The sequence below is a fragment of the Hyaena hyaena genome, unplaced genomic scaffold (assembly GCF_003009895.1).
Source record: "Hyaena hyaena isolate Hyena2069 unplaced genomic scaffold, ASM300989v1 scaffold_152, whole genome shotgun sequence".
Classification (NCBI taxonomy): Eukaryota; Metazoa; Chordata; class Mammalia; order Carnivora; family Hyaenidae; genus Hyaena; species Hyaena hyaena.
Window position 1 is genome coordinate 1,450,897 of NW_024080784.1, and position 21,290 is coordinate 1,472,186.

Here is a 21,290-nt window from a genome sequence, read left to right on the forward strand (position 1 = left end):
AAACAGTGAGAACTGATTGGCCAACATCATGTTCCTACACCGGGCCACAGGTTGCTGGCCAGTTTTACTTGGGGATTAGTTAACTTGGGTCAAGTGCGGCTGCGGCTGAGGAGGAGCAAGGTGGTCAAGTTTCTTGAGAACTGTGTGTAAGTAGGTCAGTATTCTGAAACTTAGCCTACACCATTTAAAAAATTCTCCCAAATAAGATCTGCTTTCATTGTTCTTCATTGTGTGTTTTTATTAACGATATTGCAAGGGCGCCTGGGTGGCTCAGTTGGTTAAGGGTCCGGCTAGACTTTGGCTCAGGACATGATCTCACAGTTTGTCAGATCAAGCCCCGCATTTGGTTCCGTATCTGGGATTATCTCTCTCTCTCTCTCTTTCTCCCCATCCCCTGAGTGTTCTCCCTCTCTCTCCTAAAGTAAATAAATCAACTTAAAAAAAAGAATTGTAAAAAAGATATTGCCATTCCTCCTATCACCTAGATTGAAAGTCTAAAAAATTTTAATAGATTTAGTTTTGTTGGGAAAGTAATGCACACACAGTAAAATATTTGCGATATAAAAGGGTATACACACCGGAAGTTGTCTCCTTTCTACCAAAGATTCTCAAAGCCCTCCTAGAGGCGAGCACAGCTAACAGTTTTTGAAGTATCTTTCACAAAATTCTATGTTCAAGCCTTTTATCCACATTCTATTTTATATAAAAAAGAATACCATAAACACAATGCCTAGCTTTTCTCACTTAATAAGTAGATCTTGGGGCCTATTCCACATAAACATATAGATTATTTTTTTTCATATTTTGAATGGCTTCAAAAACCTTAATTATATGTCTGTGACTTCGTTTTTGAACTAGTCCCTTTTGAGATGCACTTTTACTACAAATAGGGCTGCAATAAGCATATGTTTGTAAACAGCTGTAAATATTATCCATAAATTTTTCAGCCAAAGCATGCATAAAGTTTCCATTTTTACACATTTATGGACAAATTGACTCCAAAGATGTTGTGTCAATTTCTCTCATCATTTGTGCATGAAAGTTTCCATTTGCCAATATCATGCATATCTCTGTGTTCTATCAACCTTTCTGATTTCTTCCAATTTGGTAATTTCAGTCATTTTTAATTCTACCTTCTTTCTTGTCCACTAAGTCACCTAGTTCTCTAAGTTCTTTGTCTCTCTCAACTCCATTTGTGTCTTTGTTTTCTTTCTTAATTTTTATTTTAGAGAGACAGAGAGAGAGAGAGCGGGGGGGGGGGGGCAGCAGGCTCCACACTCCATGACCTGAGTCAAAATCAAGGGTCAGCACTCAACCAACTGAGCCACCCGGGTGCCTCAACCATGTCTTTGTAATTACAGTGCTATGACCTTAGTTAACAGCTTTTGTTGCTTTATGTATTGGCTCCCAATACTTCATTCCATTTTCTTGCCATATTAAGTCATGATTTATCCAAAAAGTGCCAGATTACTATTTTCCTAATTTTACTTCTATTTTCAAAACACTTTGGTGACTTCCACTGACAATATGAAGTCCACATCATTCTCCAGAATCCAATCCCTAACCACTTTAGCGCCTTCACACATGTATAAAAATTCTGCTATAAACTTCTGCTTTACTGTCTTCATGTTTTTTGTTTCATCAATTCTCTTACATGGGAGTTCTTCTTTCTGTTCAAACCCAATTTCACATATCCTTCAAGGGTATGACCACTGCATGATGATAACCAATTCACAATTGTCTCTTCTAAGAATTGTTAAACGACTCAACATCTGTATCATTCATTTGGTATCACCCATGGTATTAACTAACTGTTTATTGTCTTTTGAACCAGGCTATAAATTCTAAGAAGCCATCCCTAAAACATTTATGTATCTTGCACAGACACACAGCATAATCCCTCATATTTACAACCCCTTATATTTTGAGGTCTTCAAAAAATATCCGTAGATTGAAACATGACTTAAGTATATTAAAAAGAAGGCACTGCTAAGTCCTTGAAAAAGAGTTGAAATACATAAAGGTACATTTGTTTTCCGTAACCTACATCAGATGCCACAGGTAGCTACTAAGAACTCAAAAAACAAACAAGTGTTACAAGAAAGAGAAGTATGTCACTTATGAAGAAAGGTAAAAAGACTGCAAAAACACTAGTCAAAGTAGAGTCAATAACTCAAAACAAATAACACTTCCCATCAGACTGTCCCTAGACCGTTAGACAACTTATCTAGCATATAGACCAATCACCCTCTGGTTTGTACATTCTTTGGATATATCAAAAGTAGAGGCACTCTATCTGCCCATTTCTTTGCTGCGTGTCTAATTTCTTTCCCAGTTCTGGAGGAAAAGGGATACCTACAGCGAGCTATTGAAGTAGATGATCAAGCCCAGATCTTAACCTTTTCTTATATCCAGTGAAACGGAATCTCAGTATCTGACTAAAGTAAAATACTCCAGACCCATGTTGTAAATAAAGCTTACCTTAGAAACCGAACTATTCCTCTAAGTGAATTTTTTTTTTAATATTTTTTATTTATTTCTAGGAGAGAGAGAGAGACAGCGTGAGCAGGGGAGGGTCAGAGAGAGAGGGAGTCACAGACTGAAACAGGCTCCAGGCTCTGAGCTGGCAGTCAGCACAGAGCCCGACGCGGGGCTCGAACCCACGAACTCCGAGATCATGACCTAAGCGAAAGTCTGACGCTTAACCGACTAAGCCACCCAGGCGCCCCCCTCTAAGTGAATTTTTAAAGACAAAAGAAAACTGTATCATTTTACATATACTTATATACGCCTGTAAAATGTGTGTGTGTGTGTGTATATACATATGTAAATGCATAGTTAGAGATTTAGATGGGCACACCCTCAAGTGCCTATTTCTGAGAGGAGGAATGGATTGGTACACATTAGTTGTATTATTTTAAAGAGATATTGTGTCCTTTAAGACACAAAAAAATAAAATTTATCTTGTGACTCGTACCTATTCTCTTGAAGGAGTTTATCATTAAATGCCATAGTAGTTCTAAACATTCATCCGGGAAATGGGGGCTATCGCTCATATTTCCAATTTAGCCAAATTCCTTGATCAAGCTTATCTGTAAAAAATACTTGTGGATAGAGGTGACCAAAAAAAAAAACAGTCTACGCATAAAACTCTTCACTTCTGTCACACTGTCACAAGTTTTCCTTCCTTGGAGGCAATATAAGCGTTGTATTGAAAACAACAAGATTTGAGTTCTAGTTTGGGCTCTGTTAAAAATATGCTGGGGACCTTAGGCAAATCACTTTCTTTGTAAAATGGTTAATTCGACTAGGACGGATATTCTCTGATTACTAGAAGATTTACAAAATACGTATAAAGATTTATAAAAATCCATTCAATGGAGAAAAGTCTATTATTCATTTCTTAAGTGCTGCGAATCGAAGAGCAAGACAAATTCCCTTTCATTCAGCAAACACTGAAACCTCAACACAGGCGTGGTAGGTATTAGAATGCATTCCAAATCTCGGGAGCTCATTCGCGAGGGTTTGGACGGATTTTCAAAAAAGCAAAAGTCCTTTCACGCAAGAAACGTTTCCTTTTTCTTGGCCGTAGCCGTTCCCCAAAGTGCCAAGGTCTAACTGCCGTCAATAGTCAGCAAACCACTAGAAAGACGAAGACATACCTGCTCTGAAGGCGGAGATGACACAACTACAGTTCCCAGCATGCCTCTCTCTCCCACCGCCGCCCTCTCCCGCCCCGCCTCCAGGACTCCCGCGGGTCGGGACTTGTAGTCTTAGCCCACAATTATGGGCGGCGCAGAAGCGCTATCGAGGGATGCTTTTCCCACTAGCAGGCCGTGGGCCCGCAAGTTCCAACTAAAATCTTACTCAACTGACGAGGGTTTATGCTGCTCAGGGGCGAATTCCCTCATTCCAGACCTCCTCAGATCTACGGGCAGCCTGGGCGGAGCCACGCCCCGGAAGTAGAGTCAAGCAGTCCCGCAGACAGCTAAGAGCCTCCAGCCACTCCGAGAAGGGCTCGCTCCGTCAGGGCGGGCTTGGGAGAGTGGCCGGGAGGCGGGGTGGGCGGGGTGGGGTGGGCTGAAATCTGCGCGTCCTAGAGCCCGGGGCGGGGCCACAGCGCGGGGCCGCGCGTCTGGGTGGCGGCGGGGCCGCGCCCGTGGGGAGAGGCGGCTGAGGCTGCTGGTGGAAGGGGGGGGGGGAAGGAGGAACCGGGAAGGGGGGGGGCAGGGCGAGCGGAGAGCCGTGTTCCTGAGGCGGTGGCGGCGTCTCCCAGCGAAGGAGGAGGAGGGCGGGGAAGGAGGATGGAGCAAGCTGGGGGTTGGGGTTGGCGCTAGCCGCAGCGGCTCTCATCTTACTGTGGGCGAGCGGCCGCTGCTCCTGGAAGTTGTGGGGTCGGGAGCCGGGCCGGTGCCGCCGCCGCCGCCGCCGCCGTAAGCGGTGGGGAGCAGAAAGGAGCGGCGAGGCTTAGCAGGGGTCGGGAGGGAGGGGAAGGGCCGGGGAAGCGAGCTGGGGAAGACTGAGAGGGCTCTGCGCCGGGCGGGCGGGCGGCGGCGGGGGGGCCAGCCACCGCAGCCGGGGGGACGCGGGAGGATGGAGCAAGTGGAGATCCTGAGGAAATTTATCCAGAGGGTTCAGGCCATGAAGAGTCCGGACCACAATGGGGAGGACAACTTCGCCCGGGACTTCATGGTGAGTCCTTCCCTTTGCTGTCGCCTCCTCTCGCCGGCACCGGAGCCCACCACCGCCTCGCCCGGCCGGCCCGGGCCGCCAGCGCTTTGTGTGCGGCTGAGAGGAGAGGGGCGGAGTGGCGCGCACCAACTCCTCAGGGCCGGGTGGTCTCGAAGGCCGGCGGGAGGTGAGACCGCCTCCGCCGCTCGGCCGCCTTCCCTCCCATCCCGCTTTCGCAGCCCCCTCCGCGGGCGCCCGGGGCGCGAAAGGAGCGGCCCCGGCCGAGCTCGCACTCTGCACCACCGCCCGCGACCACCTATTGTTTTCTCGGGCCGGGAATCGGAGGCGAATGGGGTGCAGACCCGGGGCGGGAGGGGGGCTCGTCTCTCCACCCCCCACTCCCTATCCAGCTTGCCTCCCCTGGGAGGGTCGAGGTAAGGTGTCTACCCTGGGAGGAGAGCAGATCGCGGCTGATAGAGAAACGGGGGTGTTAAGGTTGGCATTAACTCGTGGGGTCCCTTTGCTCAGGCTGGTCTCCGAAGTGGGCAGGGTAGGAGTTCTGCCGGTTTTTTGGGGGTTCGCAGTTATTATTCCAAGGCTTGGGAAAGGATTGTCCGTAAGGAATCCCGTGGTTTGCCCAATTCCATTTACCCTCGTCCGGTCTCTTGTCTCCGGAGACCCAGGTTTGAGATGGCGTTGGGGTCATCCCGACTTCAGGTTGAGGGGGTAAGTGTGTGTGTGGAGGGGGTGGTTATCCAGAAGGAAGCCTACTTCGGATTCCCTAGGGGATATTGCCGAAGGCGGAGGGGATGTGACTATCACTTCCTATCCGGGGTGGGGGTGGGGAACTTGGGAACAATAGTCCTGGTGGGGCGGAGGCAACGAAAAGGGCCGAAGCCCTGAACCGGGAGATAACCTTCTCAGCCTCCCCCCGCCCCCTCTTTTCCGCCCTCTGCTTGGGCTGGCGGGCCGGAGAGGAGGTTAAAAGTCCTGTTCGTGAAATTGCTCTAGATACATCACTTATGAGAGGGTCAGGTCCAAAGGCGTGGGACCAGAAGTCGACTTCCTACATTGTCCCCCCCGCCCCCTCCCTTTTATTTTTCTGCTGGACAATGTTCCCTTTAGGGTTGTTTCTCGGCTTAGGAGGCGGTGGTTGCGGCTGCTGCTCCTACGGATATTGCGCAAGACTGGGGCGTTGGAAACTCTGGAGGTCTGGGGAATGGAAAAGGAAGTGGGACTTTGGGAAGTGGTTGCTCCTTAGCCTTGGCGGGGTTTGAGAATGGGAAATTAGCTAGGGAAAATTTTGCTCCTGGATAAGATACACCTCCAAGAATAATCACTTAACTCCGAAGTTCTCGATTTTAGAAAGGAAATACAGTTAACGTCTATAAAAATGAATTAGCAGCAAACATTGGTAATTGGTAGTTTTTGTTTCAAAGTACAGTTTAATTGTTTATAAGGTGCAGGTGAAATGACTTTTAGTACTGAAATACTTTTTCACATGTTAAAGCGACTCCGGTCTAGTAAAGATTTAGCATTAAAATTGTTTAACAGCTTATAAAATAGATCGTTGACCTTAGACAATATTATAATAGTATTGTTGAGCTTTGTGATTCCCGCCTTCCTAGATAAATATTAAAGGATAGGAGTAAGATATTTAGTATGTTTTCAGAACAGAAGACTATAAATAATCTATGTCTTACTTTAAATGTTCTCTGTTGATATTTAGCTTATGTATTTTTGAAAAATTAATTTCTGATCGAAGTAAGGTAAAGAACATTTTATCGTCTTATATTGAGAATTTTGATTGGTAGTGTCTTTTGGGTAGTGTCACTTACCAATAATTGGATGGAGTCCCTTTTTTCTATATTTTTAGCAAAAATAGGAAATATTTACTTAAGGTGTTTTAGAAGTTTAAAATTAGTCTTTTACAGTCTTATTTTGGTTATGGAAGAAGAGGTGGTGTGGTCCTTGGTCACTGCTCCTTTTGCATGCTAGTCATCTTGTTATCCCTGAGCCTATCCTGTCAGGAAAGAGCATTGTTTGGTGATGAAAGCCTTCAGGATAGGTGCCCAGTCTCTGAACTACAGGGGAAGTAGCCTTGGGGTTCATGCTTTGGGGATGAGTCAGGGATTCCTATTGGAGATTTCATTTTTGAGGGACTAAATGAGTTTCTTTTTTCTTCCATAATACCTAGGGATAGCTAGGTGATTTTACATTCGAGATTTGATGACTAAGGCTATTCTTTTATAATGCTTGCCTTTTTTATTCCATGACTTGATAAGCAATAGCTATAATTAAGACTGCTAGATGGTGCTGCTTTTTCCCTTGAGTTGGTATGCTGTGGGGGGGGGGGAGGGGAGAACCATGCCCTTCTACCATGGAAAGAAGAGAAAATCAGCTAATAATTTTAAGTGTTCTGTACTTCAAATCTTATGTGGGTTAAAAATGCATTTTTAAATTTTAGCATTTTAGAATTGAGCCTAAGAGATTCTATTCAGGCATAAAATACTAATGTTCATTGTTTCCAATTTGGAAATGATAGAATAATAATTAATGCCTTACTCTCAGGAAAGTAGATGGGCATCCAAAGTGTTTTCTTTCCATTGTTGTATCCACCCTTTCTAGTCCTATCACCCAAAGGTTGTCTCTGTTTAAAGCATCTGTGTGACCATACTATATGTTCCATTTTATATATTTTTTTAATGTTTATTAATTTTGAGAGAGAGCACATACACACAGGAGCAAGCAGAGGAGGGTCAGAGAGAGGGAGACAGGATCCAAAGTGGGCTATTTCGGGTCAGCAGTGAACCTGACACAGGGCCTAACTCACGAATTGTGAGATCATGACCTGAGCCAAGCTGGACACTTAACCGACTGAGCCACCCAGGTGTCCCAATATATATTTTTTTAACTTAACATTTTGATAAGTGTTTTTCACTTGTAAAAGTCATTTTCAGTGGCTATATAATATTTCACCTGGCAACCATTTTATAGCTTAACCATTTGCTTGTGGTTGAATGTTTATTGCATTTATTTTCTGTTATTACCTACCATAATTCTTCAGTGAACATTTATGTGTAAAACTTTATTATTTTGGATTATTGCATAAGATGTCTTCTAGTAATGGAAGTACTAGGTAAAAGGATATAAACATTTAATACAGATCTAAAAATAACTTTTTGAAGACATTGTATCAGTTTATATAACTGTCAGTAATGCATGAGTGTTCATTTAATTATCTTGCTCTTTGATAATTTGATGGTTGGAAAACGGTGTCTTGTTTTAATCTGAATTTTTTGATGGCTGGTAAGGGTAGAAAATTTTCCACCTGTCATTAACTATTCTCTGAGTTGTCTATTCTTGGCCTTGGTGTGTTGAGTCTTCCCCAGGCTACCCCTAAAAAGGAGAAGACTAAGATACTGAGATGGCGTAAACTGTAGCACCAAGATGATTACTTACATGTTGAAAGTTAAACATCTGATTTTTGGCAGGTCCAGAACTCGATTTCAACTATCTTGACTGTAAGTTTTTACAAGATGACAGTCAGTGATCATGACAAGTAAATGTATAAGGCAGAGTAGTGTGCATTCATATTTGACAGACCTGGGTTTTATTCCCATCTCTTTTGTTGGCTAGCTGTCTGACCGTGGGCAGGCCACTTAAAGGAAAATAGGATGATTGATCTTCCTTCTAAAGAAGCAAAATGCTACTTCACAAGGCTGAGGTCTGGGACTGATATTTAGGGTCATCATCCAACAAATTATTGTGCTAAAGTCTGTGTATTCTCATATGGCTAATTTATATAGTCAGTTATAGATAACTAGACATAGAAAGAAAGAAAAGAAGGAAGGAAGGAGTATCTGGGCTTTGTTTTCAATCATTTTCTTGTGCTTTTTAAAGCTTTTATAATGTCTAGAACATTAAAACAAGAAGTAGAAATCTTCTGATCAGGTTAAAGTTTATCTAATTTACATTATACAATTGTATTTGAAAAAAAGCACAAAAGAGACTTAAGCTATAAACAAATATGGCACTTCCAGCTTAAAAGCCAGTTTTCTCTACATTTATGAAGGTGAAAACAAAACTATAGTAAGTGAATTCAGTATTTAAAAAATAGAATACAACAGTGGTATGAATTCTAGTACTTTTTTGTGAAATATTGGGAGGAGAAGATTTAAAGTTATTTTTCTAAAGCTTGAACTGGGGTATAATAGCAAGCCATCCTATATTAAAATGCTATTGAAAATAACTTTGATGTTTTAAAATAATCTGAACTTAATTTATCAAACATACCCAAGAACTACCATAGAAGTTATTTATTTCAGGGGATTTATTGTATAAAACCATTTGTTCTACAAGTGGTAATCCTGACCGAACTCCTCAAAATAACCCATCTATTTGCTTGGTTATGATTAAATAATTGTTATATGGTTTTTATTTTACTACAGTAACATTAGTGACTTTCTAAGTTATTTTAAGTAGAAAGAAATTAAGTTTTCATCTGTATTATATACTAAACACTGTGCCAGATACTTTATACCCTTTCTTACTTAACTTGTCAACAATTTATGAGGTAGATATAACCTGTATTTTACACATGAGGAAGAAATACTTGATGATAGTTAAGTATCTTGCTTGGCTTCAAAACCTATGTTCTATGTATGTATGTATGTATGTATGTAATCTCTGTACCCAGCACAGGTGTAGACCTCAAGATCAAGATCCTCCGACTGAGCCAGCCAAACCTCTGTTCTTTTTGTTCTGTTTCTCCAGGATACATCTGAAGTCTCTTAGGATGTAGCTGAGACTAGGCTAGTGGGGAGGGCACATCATCATGCAATAGGAGAGAGGTTTTAAGGTGGAACATATTTAGAGAAGTGGTAGATAATGTGCTATAACTAATGCAGCAGATCACACCTTTTGATCTCAAGAGTCCTTTACATTCTGAAAAATTATTGAAGGCCCCCCCCCCAAAGGCTTTTATTTATTGTACTACAAATTAAAATATATTTTTAAAAATCGTATACTTTAAGATAATGATAATAAACCCATTCCATATTAATTATATATTATTCAAAACAAAAGGTAGTGAGAAGCTTTATTTGTATATTTTTGCAAGTTTCTACAACATCTAGCTTAATAGAAGCCTCTCCTCTGCTTCACTCATACCGTTGCAATGTTACATTTCACAAAGCATCATGTCATGTACTCTAGAAAACTCTACTGTATAGTCCTAAGAGAATGAAAGTGATTTTTAAAAATTCTTGTGCTAAAGTCTGTGCATTCTCGTATTTATAGGTGAGGAAACATGACTTCATATTCTTAGGAAAAGAGTTATAACTTCATGGATTCTGAAATGATCTGGGGTGGGCTATCCCTGAATCATACTTTGAGAACTAGTGAGGTAATGCATGGTAAGGGCTAACAGCAATGCTGAGTAAGTTAGGTAGGGGTTAGATTGTGAAAGTTCTTATATCTGTGCTATAATTTATTCTGTAGTTTAATAATAATAATTTTGAACAGTTCTACACTGCAACTCCCATGGAAAGTGGGCAGGTGTTAAGAAAATACACATAGTAACTGAACATTCTAGCAGTGTTCCCCCCCACCCCCTGCTCCAGCCTTCTTTAGTATGAGCCTTTATTTCTGTCATTCAGATAGGTGCTAGTAGAAAAGCTAAGACTCACTACCCTGGGTCTCTAGAGAGCCACTGCGTGTTTTAAGAAGTGTAAGCTGTGATTGGGCATCTGGGTGCCTCAGTCCGTTAAACATCCTACTTTGCTCAGGTCATGATCTCACATTAGTGAGTTTGAGCCTCACATTGGACTCTCTGCTGCTGGCACAGAGCCCACTTTGGATCCTCTGTTCCTCTCTCTTCCCCTCTCTTTCTGCCCCTCCCCTGCTCGTTCTCTCTCCATCTCTCAAAAAAAAAAAAAAAAAAAAGTAAGCAGTCATTTGACAGATTTGTGTTGTAGAAAGTTGATTCTGATGGCAGTAGTAAGAGTGGAATTAGTGATGAAGGAGAGCATTTTGGAAGCTGTTGAAATATAAGAAGACTAAGTCTGGTGGAATAGAGAGTATAAAAAGGATCTGAGAAGTATTAAGAAAGAAGATTTAATGATTCACTAGATATGGGTAGTAGAGAAGAAAGAAATATTTGCATTATGACTCCCAAGGTTCCTGGTTTGGTATACTATCACCCAAGTTAGAGGATATCGTTTGGTAGGGTTAGGAGTATAGGAGGAGAAACAGGTAGAGGGGATCAAGCAGAAGATGGTTGGAGGAGATTTCAAGGTAGAGGAGATGAGATTAGTTGAGTTTTAAATGTGTTAAACTGAAGTGCATGAAACATTGGGTAGAAATGTAGGGCTCAGGAAAGCTGACAGGATGGATTTAAAAATTTTTAAAGTTGTCTTATAAGCATGTAAGAGGTAGTTGCAAGTGTGGGAGCAAATGAATGTATTCAGATGAAAATATGAAGTGGCCAGCTTTAGATTGGAAAGCAACAGCAATTAAAGAGCAGCTGAAAAGAAGGTTAGTTACTGTCCCTGAGAAGGTGTGTTCAGAAAGAAAGGAAGAGTACCCAAAGGCTGTCAGAAAAGTCTGAGAGAGTTTCAGGTAAGGCGCAGTTAGCAAAATGAAATACTTCTGGGAGGACTGGTAAGGTAAGGTTGAGAAAGTACCCATTCTGTTTGCCAAGTAGGAGTGATTTGGTGACCACAAATAGCAGTTTGGGGTGGGATATAGGAAGAATTTGGATTACAGTTGAGGAGAAAATAGGTAAAATGAATATAAATTGGGTTTTTTTCCTTCTTTTTTAAATGTTTATTTTTGAGAGAGAGAGCGAGACAGAGTGAGTTGGGGAGGGGCAGAGAGAGGGAGAGAGAATCCCAAGCAGTCTCCATCCCGTCAGTGCAGAGCTGGATGTGGGGTTCGAACTCATGACTTGTGAGATCATGACCTGAGCTGAAACAAAATGTTGGGCACTTAACCAACTGGGGCCACCTAAGCACCTCGAATATAAATTCTTAACATTTACTTTAACATTTTAAAAGTAGATGGTAGAAACTAGAGGAAGACAGATTGAAGGAGTATTCCACTCCCACATTCTACTTTTTTTTTTTTTAAGATAAGGTAGATGCAATATTTTTCATGTTTCTTAACTGTACGTATGCCCTCTTTTGTGAAATGATTGCTCTTTAAATATGGTGGTTTTTTTTTAACATTTATTTTTGAGAAAGAGTGTGAGCAGGGGAAGGGCAGGGAGAGGGGGAGACACAGAATCTGAAGCAGGCTCCAGGCTGTCAGCACAGAGCCGGATGTGGGGCTCAAACTTAACAGACTGCGAGATCATGACCTGAGCCGAAGTTGGACGCTCAACCAACTGAGCCACTCAGGTGCCCCTAAATAGGATTTTAAAACACAGATAATGAGAACTTGTGTTTTGGCTAAATGAGACCTCTGAAGTTTTTTTATTTAAAGTTTAGATTTGAAATGTTAGAAAACTGGAGGGGAGAAAAGACTGAAAGCCTGGAAGGTCTTATGCTGCACAGCCAAAATATGTATAAACATTTTCATTGTTAAACTGTTTAATACCGTGGCTTGTAGGTATTTTAAAAATCAGTAACAGCTTTATGGAGAGATACTTCACCTACCATAAAATTCATCCATTTAAGCTGTGTAATTTAATCGTTTAGTGTATTCACAAAATGTGCAGTCATTACAGTCAATTTTTATCACCCCCAAAAGACACCCCCTACCCGTTAGCAGTCATTCTTCCTCCTTAACCTACCCCCTAGCCTCAGGCAACAACTAATCTGCCTTCTTTTGCCATGGGTTTGCCTCTCCTAGACATTTCATATAAATGGAATAATGAAATATGTGATGTTTTGCGACTAAGTCCTTTGACTTGATATAATGTTTTCAGTTCATTTATGTGTTGTAGGAATAGAAATACTTTATTTCTTTTTATGACTGAATAATATTCCATTGTATGGATATACCACATTTTGTTTATCCATTCATGGATATCCAAATATCCATCCAAATATGGATATTAGAATATCCATCTGTTCAAATGTTGATACACATTTGAGTTGTTTCCACTTTTTGAAATCTTTTGTTTATATAGTAATAAAATATATTTTATGTTTTATTAATATAAACATGAGTATATACCTAAGTAGAATTAAACGGTGATAATGGTAACTCTTAAACATTTTGAGGAACTGCTAGATTGTTATACAAAGCTGCCGTACAGTTTACATTCCCACCAATTTCTCTGTATCTTCACCAACACTTGATTATAGCCATCCTAGTGGGTGTGACGTAGGTTGTCTTGTGGTTTGTAGGTTTTTAAAATATCTTCTTAAGTTTATATAACTGGTACTGTATGTATGTCTAACTTGTCTTTCAAAGCTAGAGTGATAGGAAGTATTTTCCACTTTTGCATTTGAGCTAATTTTAGGGTTTTCCCAGTGCAGTTTTTTCAGTTTCTTAGTCAGCCTTTGATGGATAGCTAGCCAAACATACCTGTATTCTAACTAACCTTGCAAGTGGAAGAAAACTTTTAAGTAACTCTCCTGACATGGCTCACTGGAAACTACAAATTTACAAGTGTTAAAATTCTCAAGAGTGTTTTATTGTCTGTATTTACTTTTAGAATACCGTTAGCTTTTTTCCCTTCAGTATTTGACATTTAGTTTGGAAAAGTTTTTGACGGTTTGAAACGGAAAGACCTTAACGTTTAGACAGATTAGATTTTTTTGTTCAAGTGTTAAACACTTCGGTGTTTCTATAGCACTCAGTTCATTAGATTCATAAACGTTTACATTTCTGATTTCCTGGACTGAAAGCCTCCAGGGCTAGCGACTGGGGACTTAATTATCTGTGTATCCTCATTGCTTAATATAGTACTTGGCACTTAATTGGCATTAATGGCCATTGCATGAGCAGAAATTGTAGTGAACTTAAAATTGTAAGATGGAGAGGGGCGCCTCAGTCGCTCAGTCCATTGAGCGTCTGACTTACGGCTCAGGTCACCATCTCATGGTTTGATCCAAGCACCACATTGGGCTCACTGCTATAGGCATAGATCCTGCCTTGGATCCTCTGTCCCCTTCTTTCTGCGCCACCCCTCAGTAAGTAAACATTTAAAAAATTGTAAGACAGATTTATTCTTCAAGTAAATTCTTCAAATTGTCTGAAGACTTGTCTCTTAGATGAGCTTGAGAACTGCTTTTCTTCCCCTTTATATTATATGCATGAAGATGTTCATACAAAACTGTAGTTACATTTCTACTGAAAAACAAAATATCAGATAAAGTTCTAAACTGAATTCAAGAAAACACTTAGATAAATAGGATTTTATTAATTATAATATCTTCTGCATAAATCTGAAAAATAGTATAGTACATATTTTTTTTCTGGCTACTGTCTGGTATGCAAAAGGATTAGGGGAACTACTTAAAGTAACCAATTAGTATCTCCCACCCCATGAATCCTACTTTGGGGACATTATCTTAGAATATTAATTTTGATAAAATATCTACTTTTAACTTTTGATTTTAGATTTCATTAATAAAATCCACATACCATGTCACTGGTGTTTCTTCAAAAATAGCGGTATCCTTGAAATTTGTGGGTGATTTGAGAGTGATTATAGCAATAGTTATTCTCTTCTTGCCTCTAGTTTCTTGCTTCATCCAATCCGTTTCACATACCATATTCACTTTCCTAAAATACCATTTTCAAGTGTTGGCATCTATGGAATAATAGAAAACATACTGGTTGTAAAATCAGGATGTATGAATTTTAGTTCCAGTGTTGCTGCTTACTTCTGTTTATTAATACGTTTATGTAGGGCCATATTGGAAATGTGTTTTTATTTTTATTAAAAAATGTAAGTTCAGAAACAATTCAAAGCTCCCTTTGATCACCATTAAAATTATTAGAAGTTTAGATGCCTAAGCTAAATCAAAGCATCATATCCAAGCTCTGCTTATTTTCAGACTGTGATTATATGCTGTCTTCCCAATTTCCCTTTCTCTTGTCCTCCCAGTTCTGTAACTTTTCCCCCAGTTTAGAATCATAAGCCAATAGGATAAAGTCTATACTTCGTAGCTTGGCATTGCAGAGCCTTTTAAACATAGTCTTATGTTACCTTGGCAGTGTACATATTCCTGTACTCTGGAATATGTAGTATGTATCCTCTTCCCTCTAGAATAAGCTATTTCTTGTCCTTGAGCATACCCACTGAATGAATGAAATCTTATCTGTGGTTGTACTATTAAACATACTTTTCCCATTTCTTAGGAAACTTTCCTTATAGACCAGTACTTGGAAGATCAAAACACTAGAAGTTTAGAATGGCTTTACCATGTTCACCCAGAACTCAGAAGCAAAAATTAATTAATTCTCGGGGTGCCTGGGTGGCTCAGTCGGTTAAGTGTCCGACTTTGGCTCAGGTCATGATCTCACAGTTCGTGGGTTCAAACCCCGCGTTGGGCTCTGTGCTGACAGCTAGCTCAGAGCTTGGAGCCTGTTTCAGATTCTGTATCTCCCTCTCTCTCTCTGACCCTCCCCTGCTCGCGTTCTCTCTCTCTCTCTCTCTCAGAAATAAATAAAAAACATTTTAAAAAATGTAAAAAAAATTAATTCTCATTTTCTGGAATAAATATTTTAGCTCAGTTTATCTTAAGTATTCTCCATGGTAAATATCTCATTGTAATGATATCTCCATTGTAATGATATCTCTACTGCAAAATTCAATTTTCAATGTCATGGGGAAAAAAGCCTTGCATTAAACTTGAGTTCAAGACTTGTCTAAAGCAAGTCCAGTGATACGCAGTTAGTCTAACCCTTAACACCCTAAGTCTTCGTCCAGATAGTTGAATTTTTCTCCCAACATTTTGTATTTCCTGTAGTATATTTAGATTTTAGATTCTAAAAAAATTTTTTAGATTCATGCAATCAAACCTTGACAATTACCTCCTTCCCTCTGAAATACACAAAAGTCTTGTTTCCATTTGGAAAATATTATAGTGTCTATGAATTGGCTTACGGCAGATAGAAGTAGTTTGTCTCTCAGTTTTTCCTGAAGAATGTGCAGTGTGGATCATGTTAATATCAGAGGCTTTGGGATATTTGCTAATATCTGCATTTCCTGTAATAAGTGTTCTTATATGTAATGTGCATTTGAAAAGCTCACTTAGTAGCTACGCTGCTAGACTCTGGAGGACTGCAAAAATGTGTCCCTGTCATCCTTCCCTGCTTCTTATCATCCACCATTCATACAAAAGATATTCCTTAAGTGCCCACTATGCCCTAAGCACTGTGATTAGAATTAGCAGTTTGAAAATAGGACAGTCATTTTCCTCAAGAAGTTTACCTACTGTGAATAGATTTGTGAGAAGCAGCAAAAAGTTTTCTTGGGGGCATTGGCTGAGCTTCAGGAGGTCTGTGAACCCTTTCAAGTTATACATAATATTTTGTGTGTAAGTTCATTTTGGGGATGTGGTAGAGAAGGTTCATAGCTCTTAGATTCCCACAAGTCTTGGATGCCAAAAACCTTAGAACCTCCAGACTAGTAGAAAAATAACAAGGTTTGGAGCCACACAGCAATTTTTATTCTGGCAGTGCTATGATTATAAGCAGGTTATCTAGGGAAATTGTGGATATGTTGCCTATCTGATTGACCAAGATCAAGATAATAGGTATGTAAAGCTACCTTTACATCTAATAGGATGTAGAAGGTACTCAGTGGTAATTCAAGATATATTATTATTCTAATGGAAGTGTTTTCAAGATTTATTTATTTATTTTTTTAATTTTTAATGTTTTATTTATTTCTAGGAGAGAGAGAGAGAGACAGCATGAGCAGGGGAGGGTCAGAGAGAGAGGGAGTCACAGACTGAAACAGGCTCCAGGCTCTGAGCTGGCAGTCAGCACAGAGCCCGACGCGGGGCTCGAACCCACAAACCGCGAGATCATGACCTAAGCGAAAGTCGGACGCTTAACCGACTAAGCCACCCAGGCGCCCCCTGTTTTCAAGATTTAAACGCTAAGAAGCAGGAGAGTCTAAATCTGCTTATTTGTCAGGCAGACTAGCATTAGAGGCATTTCAGATAAAGAAAACTAATGGCGCTTGCAGACACACAGAGATAAGAACTGTGGGTTTGAGATGAGAGGAATAGAGTGGCTGGCAAAGGATAAAATAAGCAAAGCCTGTATACTGAATTAATAGGAGGGAATTCCCAAAGTGAGAAAAACTTAAATGCTGAGAATGAGATGAATATGAAGTTGGCCTTTGGATTCCTGCATGTTTGGATTCCTGCATGTTTTGGTGAGAAGTATTTTGATGTCTTATTATTTATGGCACAGTTGTTTATTCTTATAATGAATTATTTGGTTTGTATGAAAAATCTTTTTAAAACTGAGTGTCAACCACATGGTCAGTATTCTCAAATCTGGTAATTTTACTTTATCTCAGATATATAAAATAGTACCCTGTTTATATAATTCTTAGATGCCTAGGATCAGTGGATCAGTAATTTTCACTGGTTTCTGTTAAAAGTGCCCTGTAAAAAAAAATTACATTTAAAAATGTCTGTAGGACCTAGGTATATCATTTATAGTGATTGGTCTCTAGGTTAGTTTGGATTTTTTTTTTTTTTAACAGATTTGAGTTTTGCATAAAATAACTCCACAAGAGTTTTTGAGACCAGAACCAAAGTAAGAAAGAAAAGAAATTCTAGATCCCATGATACAAACAGTGAAGAATAGCTTTTCTGGATGCCTTCTTCTCACATTATGTACAGTGGATTTACTCATAAGTTATAGACCCTTTGATGTTAAAAGGAACAGTAAACCTGTTCAGAAATGTAGAAATTAAAGAACTTCATGCAGATTTTGTCATTAGAAGTTGGCAGAGCTGAGTTTGTCCCCAGTTATCAAAGCAGATGCTTTTTCAATGACATGATGTTGCTTATGCCAACAATTGCATTCTTACTGTTTATAGGAAAAGTCAATAAAAAAAAAAAAAACGCGGGGCATGAGAAGTACAGAAAAATTCTTTGTTGGGGTGCCTGGGCAGCTCAGTCAGTTGAGCATCCAAATTTGACTCAGGTCATGACCTTGTGGGCTCATGAGTTTGGGCCCCATGACGGTTGGTCTTGATGCTGTCAGCCCAGAACCTGCTTTGGATCCTCTGTCCTTCTCTTTCTGTCCCTCCCCTGCTTGTGGGTGCACTCTCTCTCTCAAAAATAAACATTTAAAAAAATAATTGAAAAAAAAATTCTTTGTTGGGGCGCCTGGGTGACTCAGTAGGTTAAGTATCAGACTTTGGCTCGGGTCATGATCACATGGTTCATGAGTTGAAGCCCCACATCAGGCTCTGTGCTGACAGCTCAGAGCCTGGAGCCTGCTTCAGATTCTTTGTCTCCCTCTCTCTCTGCCCTTTCCCTGCTCACACTTTGTCTCTTTCTCTCAAAGATAAGTGAACATTAAAAAAAATTCTTTGTCAGTATAGATTTTTATTTGCAGCCTACTTCCAAACTGGCATAAGTTGGGGGAGGGGGGGAGATTATTGCAACGGAATACTGTCATTGAGCTACTTGAAGCACCGGAATCAAGAAATGGAGAGAGCTATCTATAAAGTTAGGCACTTCTCTTTTTGCGTTTTCTCTTCACAGCCCCTCTTTCTACAATTTATTAGTTTCTCTAGATGACTGGATACTTGTCTTTGCTTCTTTGCATCTGCTTTTACTGTTCTCTGTGCATTTTGGCTTTTGCTGTTTGGGGCTGCATATTCTGAATGAAGACATTCCTTTAGGTGTCTAATATATCTCATTCCCTTTATTTCAGTTTAGCTTAAGAGATCAGAATGACTATCATTGCTATATCTCATTTTCACATTACTTAAAGAATCATTCAGCTTGCCAGTGAGATGAATATTGTGTGAGTTGACCAAGGTGGGGAGCTTGTTCATATGTATGAAAGGAAGAGAAGGGACTTTTCCTATGAAAAGAGAGTGATAGTTCACTAACTAGGCAGGCAGTACAAAGAGTAGTACAAAAATCCTTGAAGCAAAACTGAAAAATTTATTAAGGTTTCAGCCCCAAATGAACTCTGCCCACTTTGCTTCAGAGAAGGGAAGAAGAGAGATCGAGAGTTGTTATGTCTTAAGGGACCCTTGGGTGGCTCAGTTGGTTAAGTGTCCAACTCCTGGTTTCAGCTCCGGTCATGATCTCATGGTCCGTGAGCTTGAGCCCTATGTCCAGCTCTATGCTGACAGCATGGAGACTGCCTGAGAGTCTCCCTCTCTCTATGCCCTCCCTCCCCCCACATGCACTCTCAAATAAACTTAAAAAAGAGTCATTATGACTTGAGAGAACATTCTTTTGGCTCTGGTAGAGTTATTTTGCATATAACAATACATACTAAACAAGAGGCAAATCTTTTTGTGTGTGAAAACTATAAAATTAAAATAGTCTGTAAGCTGCATGTTTATGGTGCCTAAAATTTAAATTGGAATTTTTCAGTGTTCAAATATGGAACCAGAACATTACCTTCTTGCAAGTAAATAATAGTTAAGACATCAATTTTATTGAAGTATCTAGTTATTCTTTGTTCATTCCCTGAATATATATCTGAAATATAGCACTATCTGAAAGACTAATATATTTTCTTCACAATAGATTTTGCATCAATAAAATAAATCTATAGTACCTTAATCCTGAGTCTTCTAAAAATTAAGTATTGTGATGTATTGCCTTGTTGTCACTGTGGCTGTCCTTTGTATCTGTCTGCTTTTGCATCTCTTTCTGCTACCTTTTGTCTAGTTTTCTTTATCTACATTGTCCATTGACCTATTTGTGTTTAAGATTTGTTGATGTGTGTTGGAAATAGGTGTTAGAAATAGATCAGGATGTACTGTGTAATTGAGAAATTTCCTGTAATTTATGCCTAGTGTTTCTAATTCTTTACTTTTTTTTTTTTTAAATAAGCTCTATCCTCAACATGGAGCTTGAACTCACAACCCCAGGATCCAGGAGTCACATGCTCTACTGACTGAGCCACTCAGGCACCACTGTAACTCTTTACTTTTAATACTATAAATAGATTATACAATGCCAAGGAGGAACATAGAGTAGATGGATATCAGTAATAGGATTCTGCAACTGAAATAACTGGGTATGTCCAAGTACTTACCATTAAACCTATTCACTGGCATTATTAGATGTTTAAAAAGTTTTTCTTAATTTGTAATATGGATAGCAGAAGATTATTAAAGTAAGAGAAATATGGTTTTAATGCTTAATATACTATATGCTTTGGTCTTTTTGTGGAAAAATAAAGAGGATGGGTGCCTAGGTGCCTCAGCTGGTTGGGTCTCCAACTTCAGCTCAGGTCATGATCTCATGGTTGGTGAGTTGGAGGCCCACATTGGGCTCTGTGCTGACAGCCCAGAGGCTAGACCCTGCTTTGGATTCCATGTCTTCCTTTCTGTCTGTCCATTCCCTGCTTGTGCTCTCTCTGTCTCAAAAGTAAATAAGTAAACTTAAAAAAAAAAAAAAGTTTAATAGTTCAAAAACATGAAACAAAAAATTTTTACTTGTGAAAGTCAACATTCATAGAAACTATTATTTCCTTTCTTGATTAATTAATTTGCCAGGTAGGTGTTGGCTAGCTTTACTTCCTAAGCCTCTTCTTCGTTCCTTTAACCTCCATTGTATTTTGATTTCATGGTCTATCATTTTGCTGAAATTGCATTTACTGTGGTTACCACAGATCTTCTGGACACATCCAGTAGAGTTTTTATAGGAATGTGTATCTTTGTTGATGCCTCTTTAACATTTAGCACTGTTGACTATCTTTTTTTTTTAAGCCCTTGCCTTGATTGTTGAAGCATCTTTAGTCTCCGTCTCTAATAGTGGCTCATATGCAACATACTTTCTGCTTTTTACCCTGGTGGGTCCTAAGGGAAATATAATGGAATACTTGAATATTTAGAAATAAGAATCTTACTAATCTTGTAAAACTGACTATAGTGACATGGATTATTCTAATGTTGGTAGAGAGTCTCAAAGAATAATAAAATATTAGTATTTTCTTATAGTCTACAATCTTTTTTAAAGTTTTTTTTTTAAAAGTTTATTTATTTTGAAAGAGAGTGCTCATGAGTCCAAAGAAGCAGGGGAGGAGCAGGAGGGGGAAGGGAGGGATAGAGAATCCCAAGCTGGCTGTGCACTGTCAGTGTGGAGCCTGATGCAGGGCTTGAACTCACTTAAGTATGTACCTTTTCGATATAGTTTCGTTAATTTATAAACTTATACAGGGGCACCTGGGTGACTCAGATGGTTAAGCGTCTGACTTCAGCTCAGGTCATGATCTCACAGTTCATGGGTTCGAGCCCTGCATCAGGCTCTGTGCTGACAGCTAGCTCAGAGCCTGTAGCCTGCCTCCTATTCTGTGTCTCCCCCTCTCTCTGACCCTCCCCTGCTCACACTGTCTCTCTCTCTCTCTCAGAAATAAAGAAACAAAACAAAACCAAAAAAACCCCATAAACTTATACATTACTTTTGTAAGTATATAAGATTTATTATATGTAAAATACA

General features: G+C 39.7%; 1 protein-coding gene across 3 annotated transcripts in view; it reads left to right on the top strand.

The window, feature by feature from the left end:
• Positions 1–4,539: 4,539 nt before the first annotated feature.
• PTPN12 (protein tyrosine phosphatase non-receptor type 12) overlaps positions 4,540–21,290 on the top strand; it is a 93,052-nt gene continuing 76,301 nt past the window's right edge. Inside the window, exon 1 of one of the 3 annotated variants that reach the window (XM_039239094.1) lies at positions 4,540–4,692. In XM_039239094.1, coding sequence (XP_039095025.1) covers positions 4,594–4,692 — 99 coding nt within the window. In that variant the 5' untranslated portion in view covers positions 4,540–4,593. The remainder of the gene's footprint in view (positions 4,693–21,290) is intronic. The other 2 variants (XM_039239093.1, XM_039239092.1) reach the window with 2 other exon arrangements.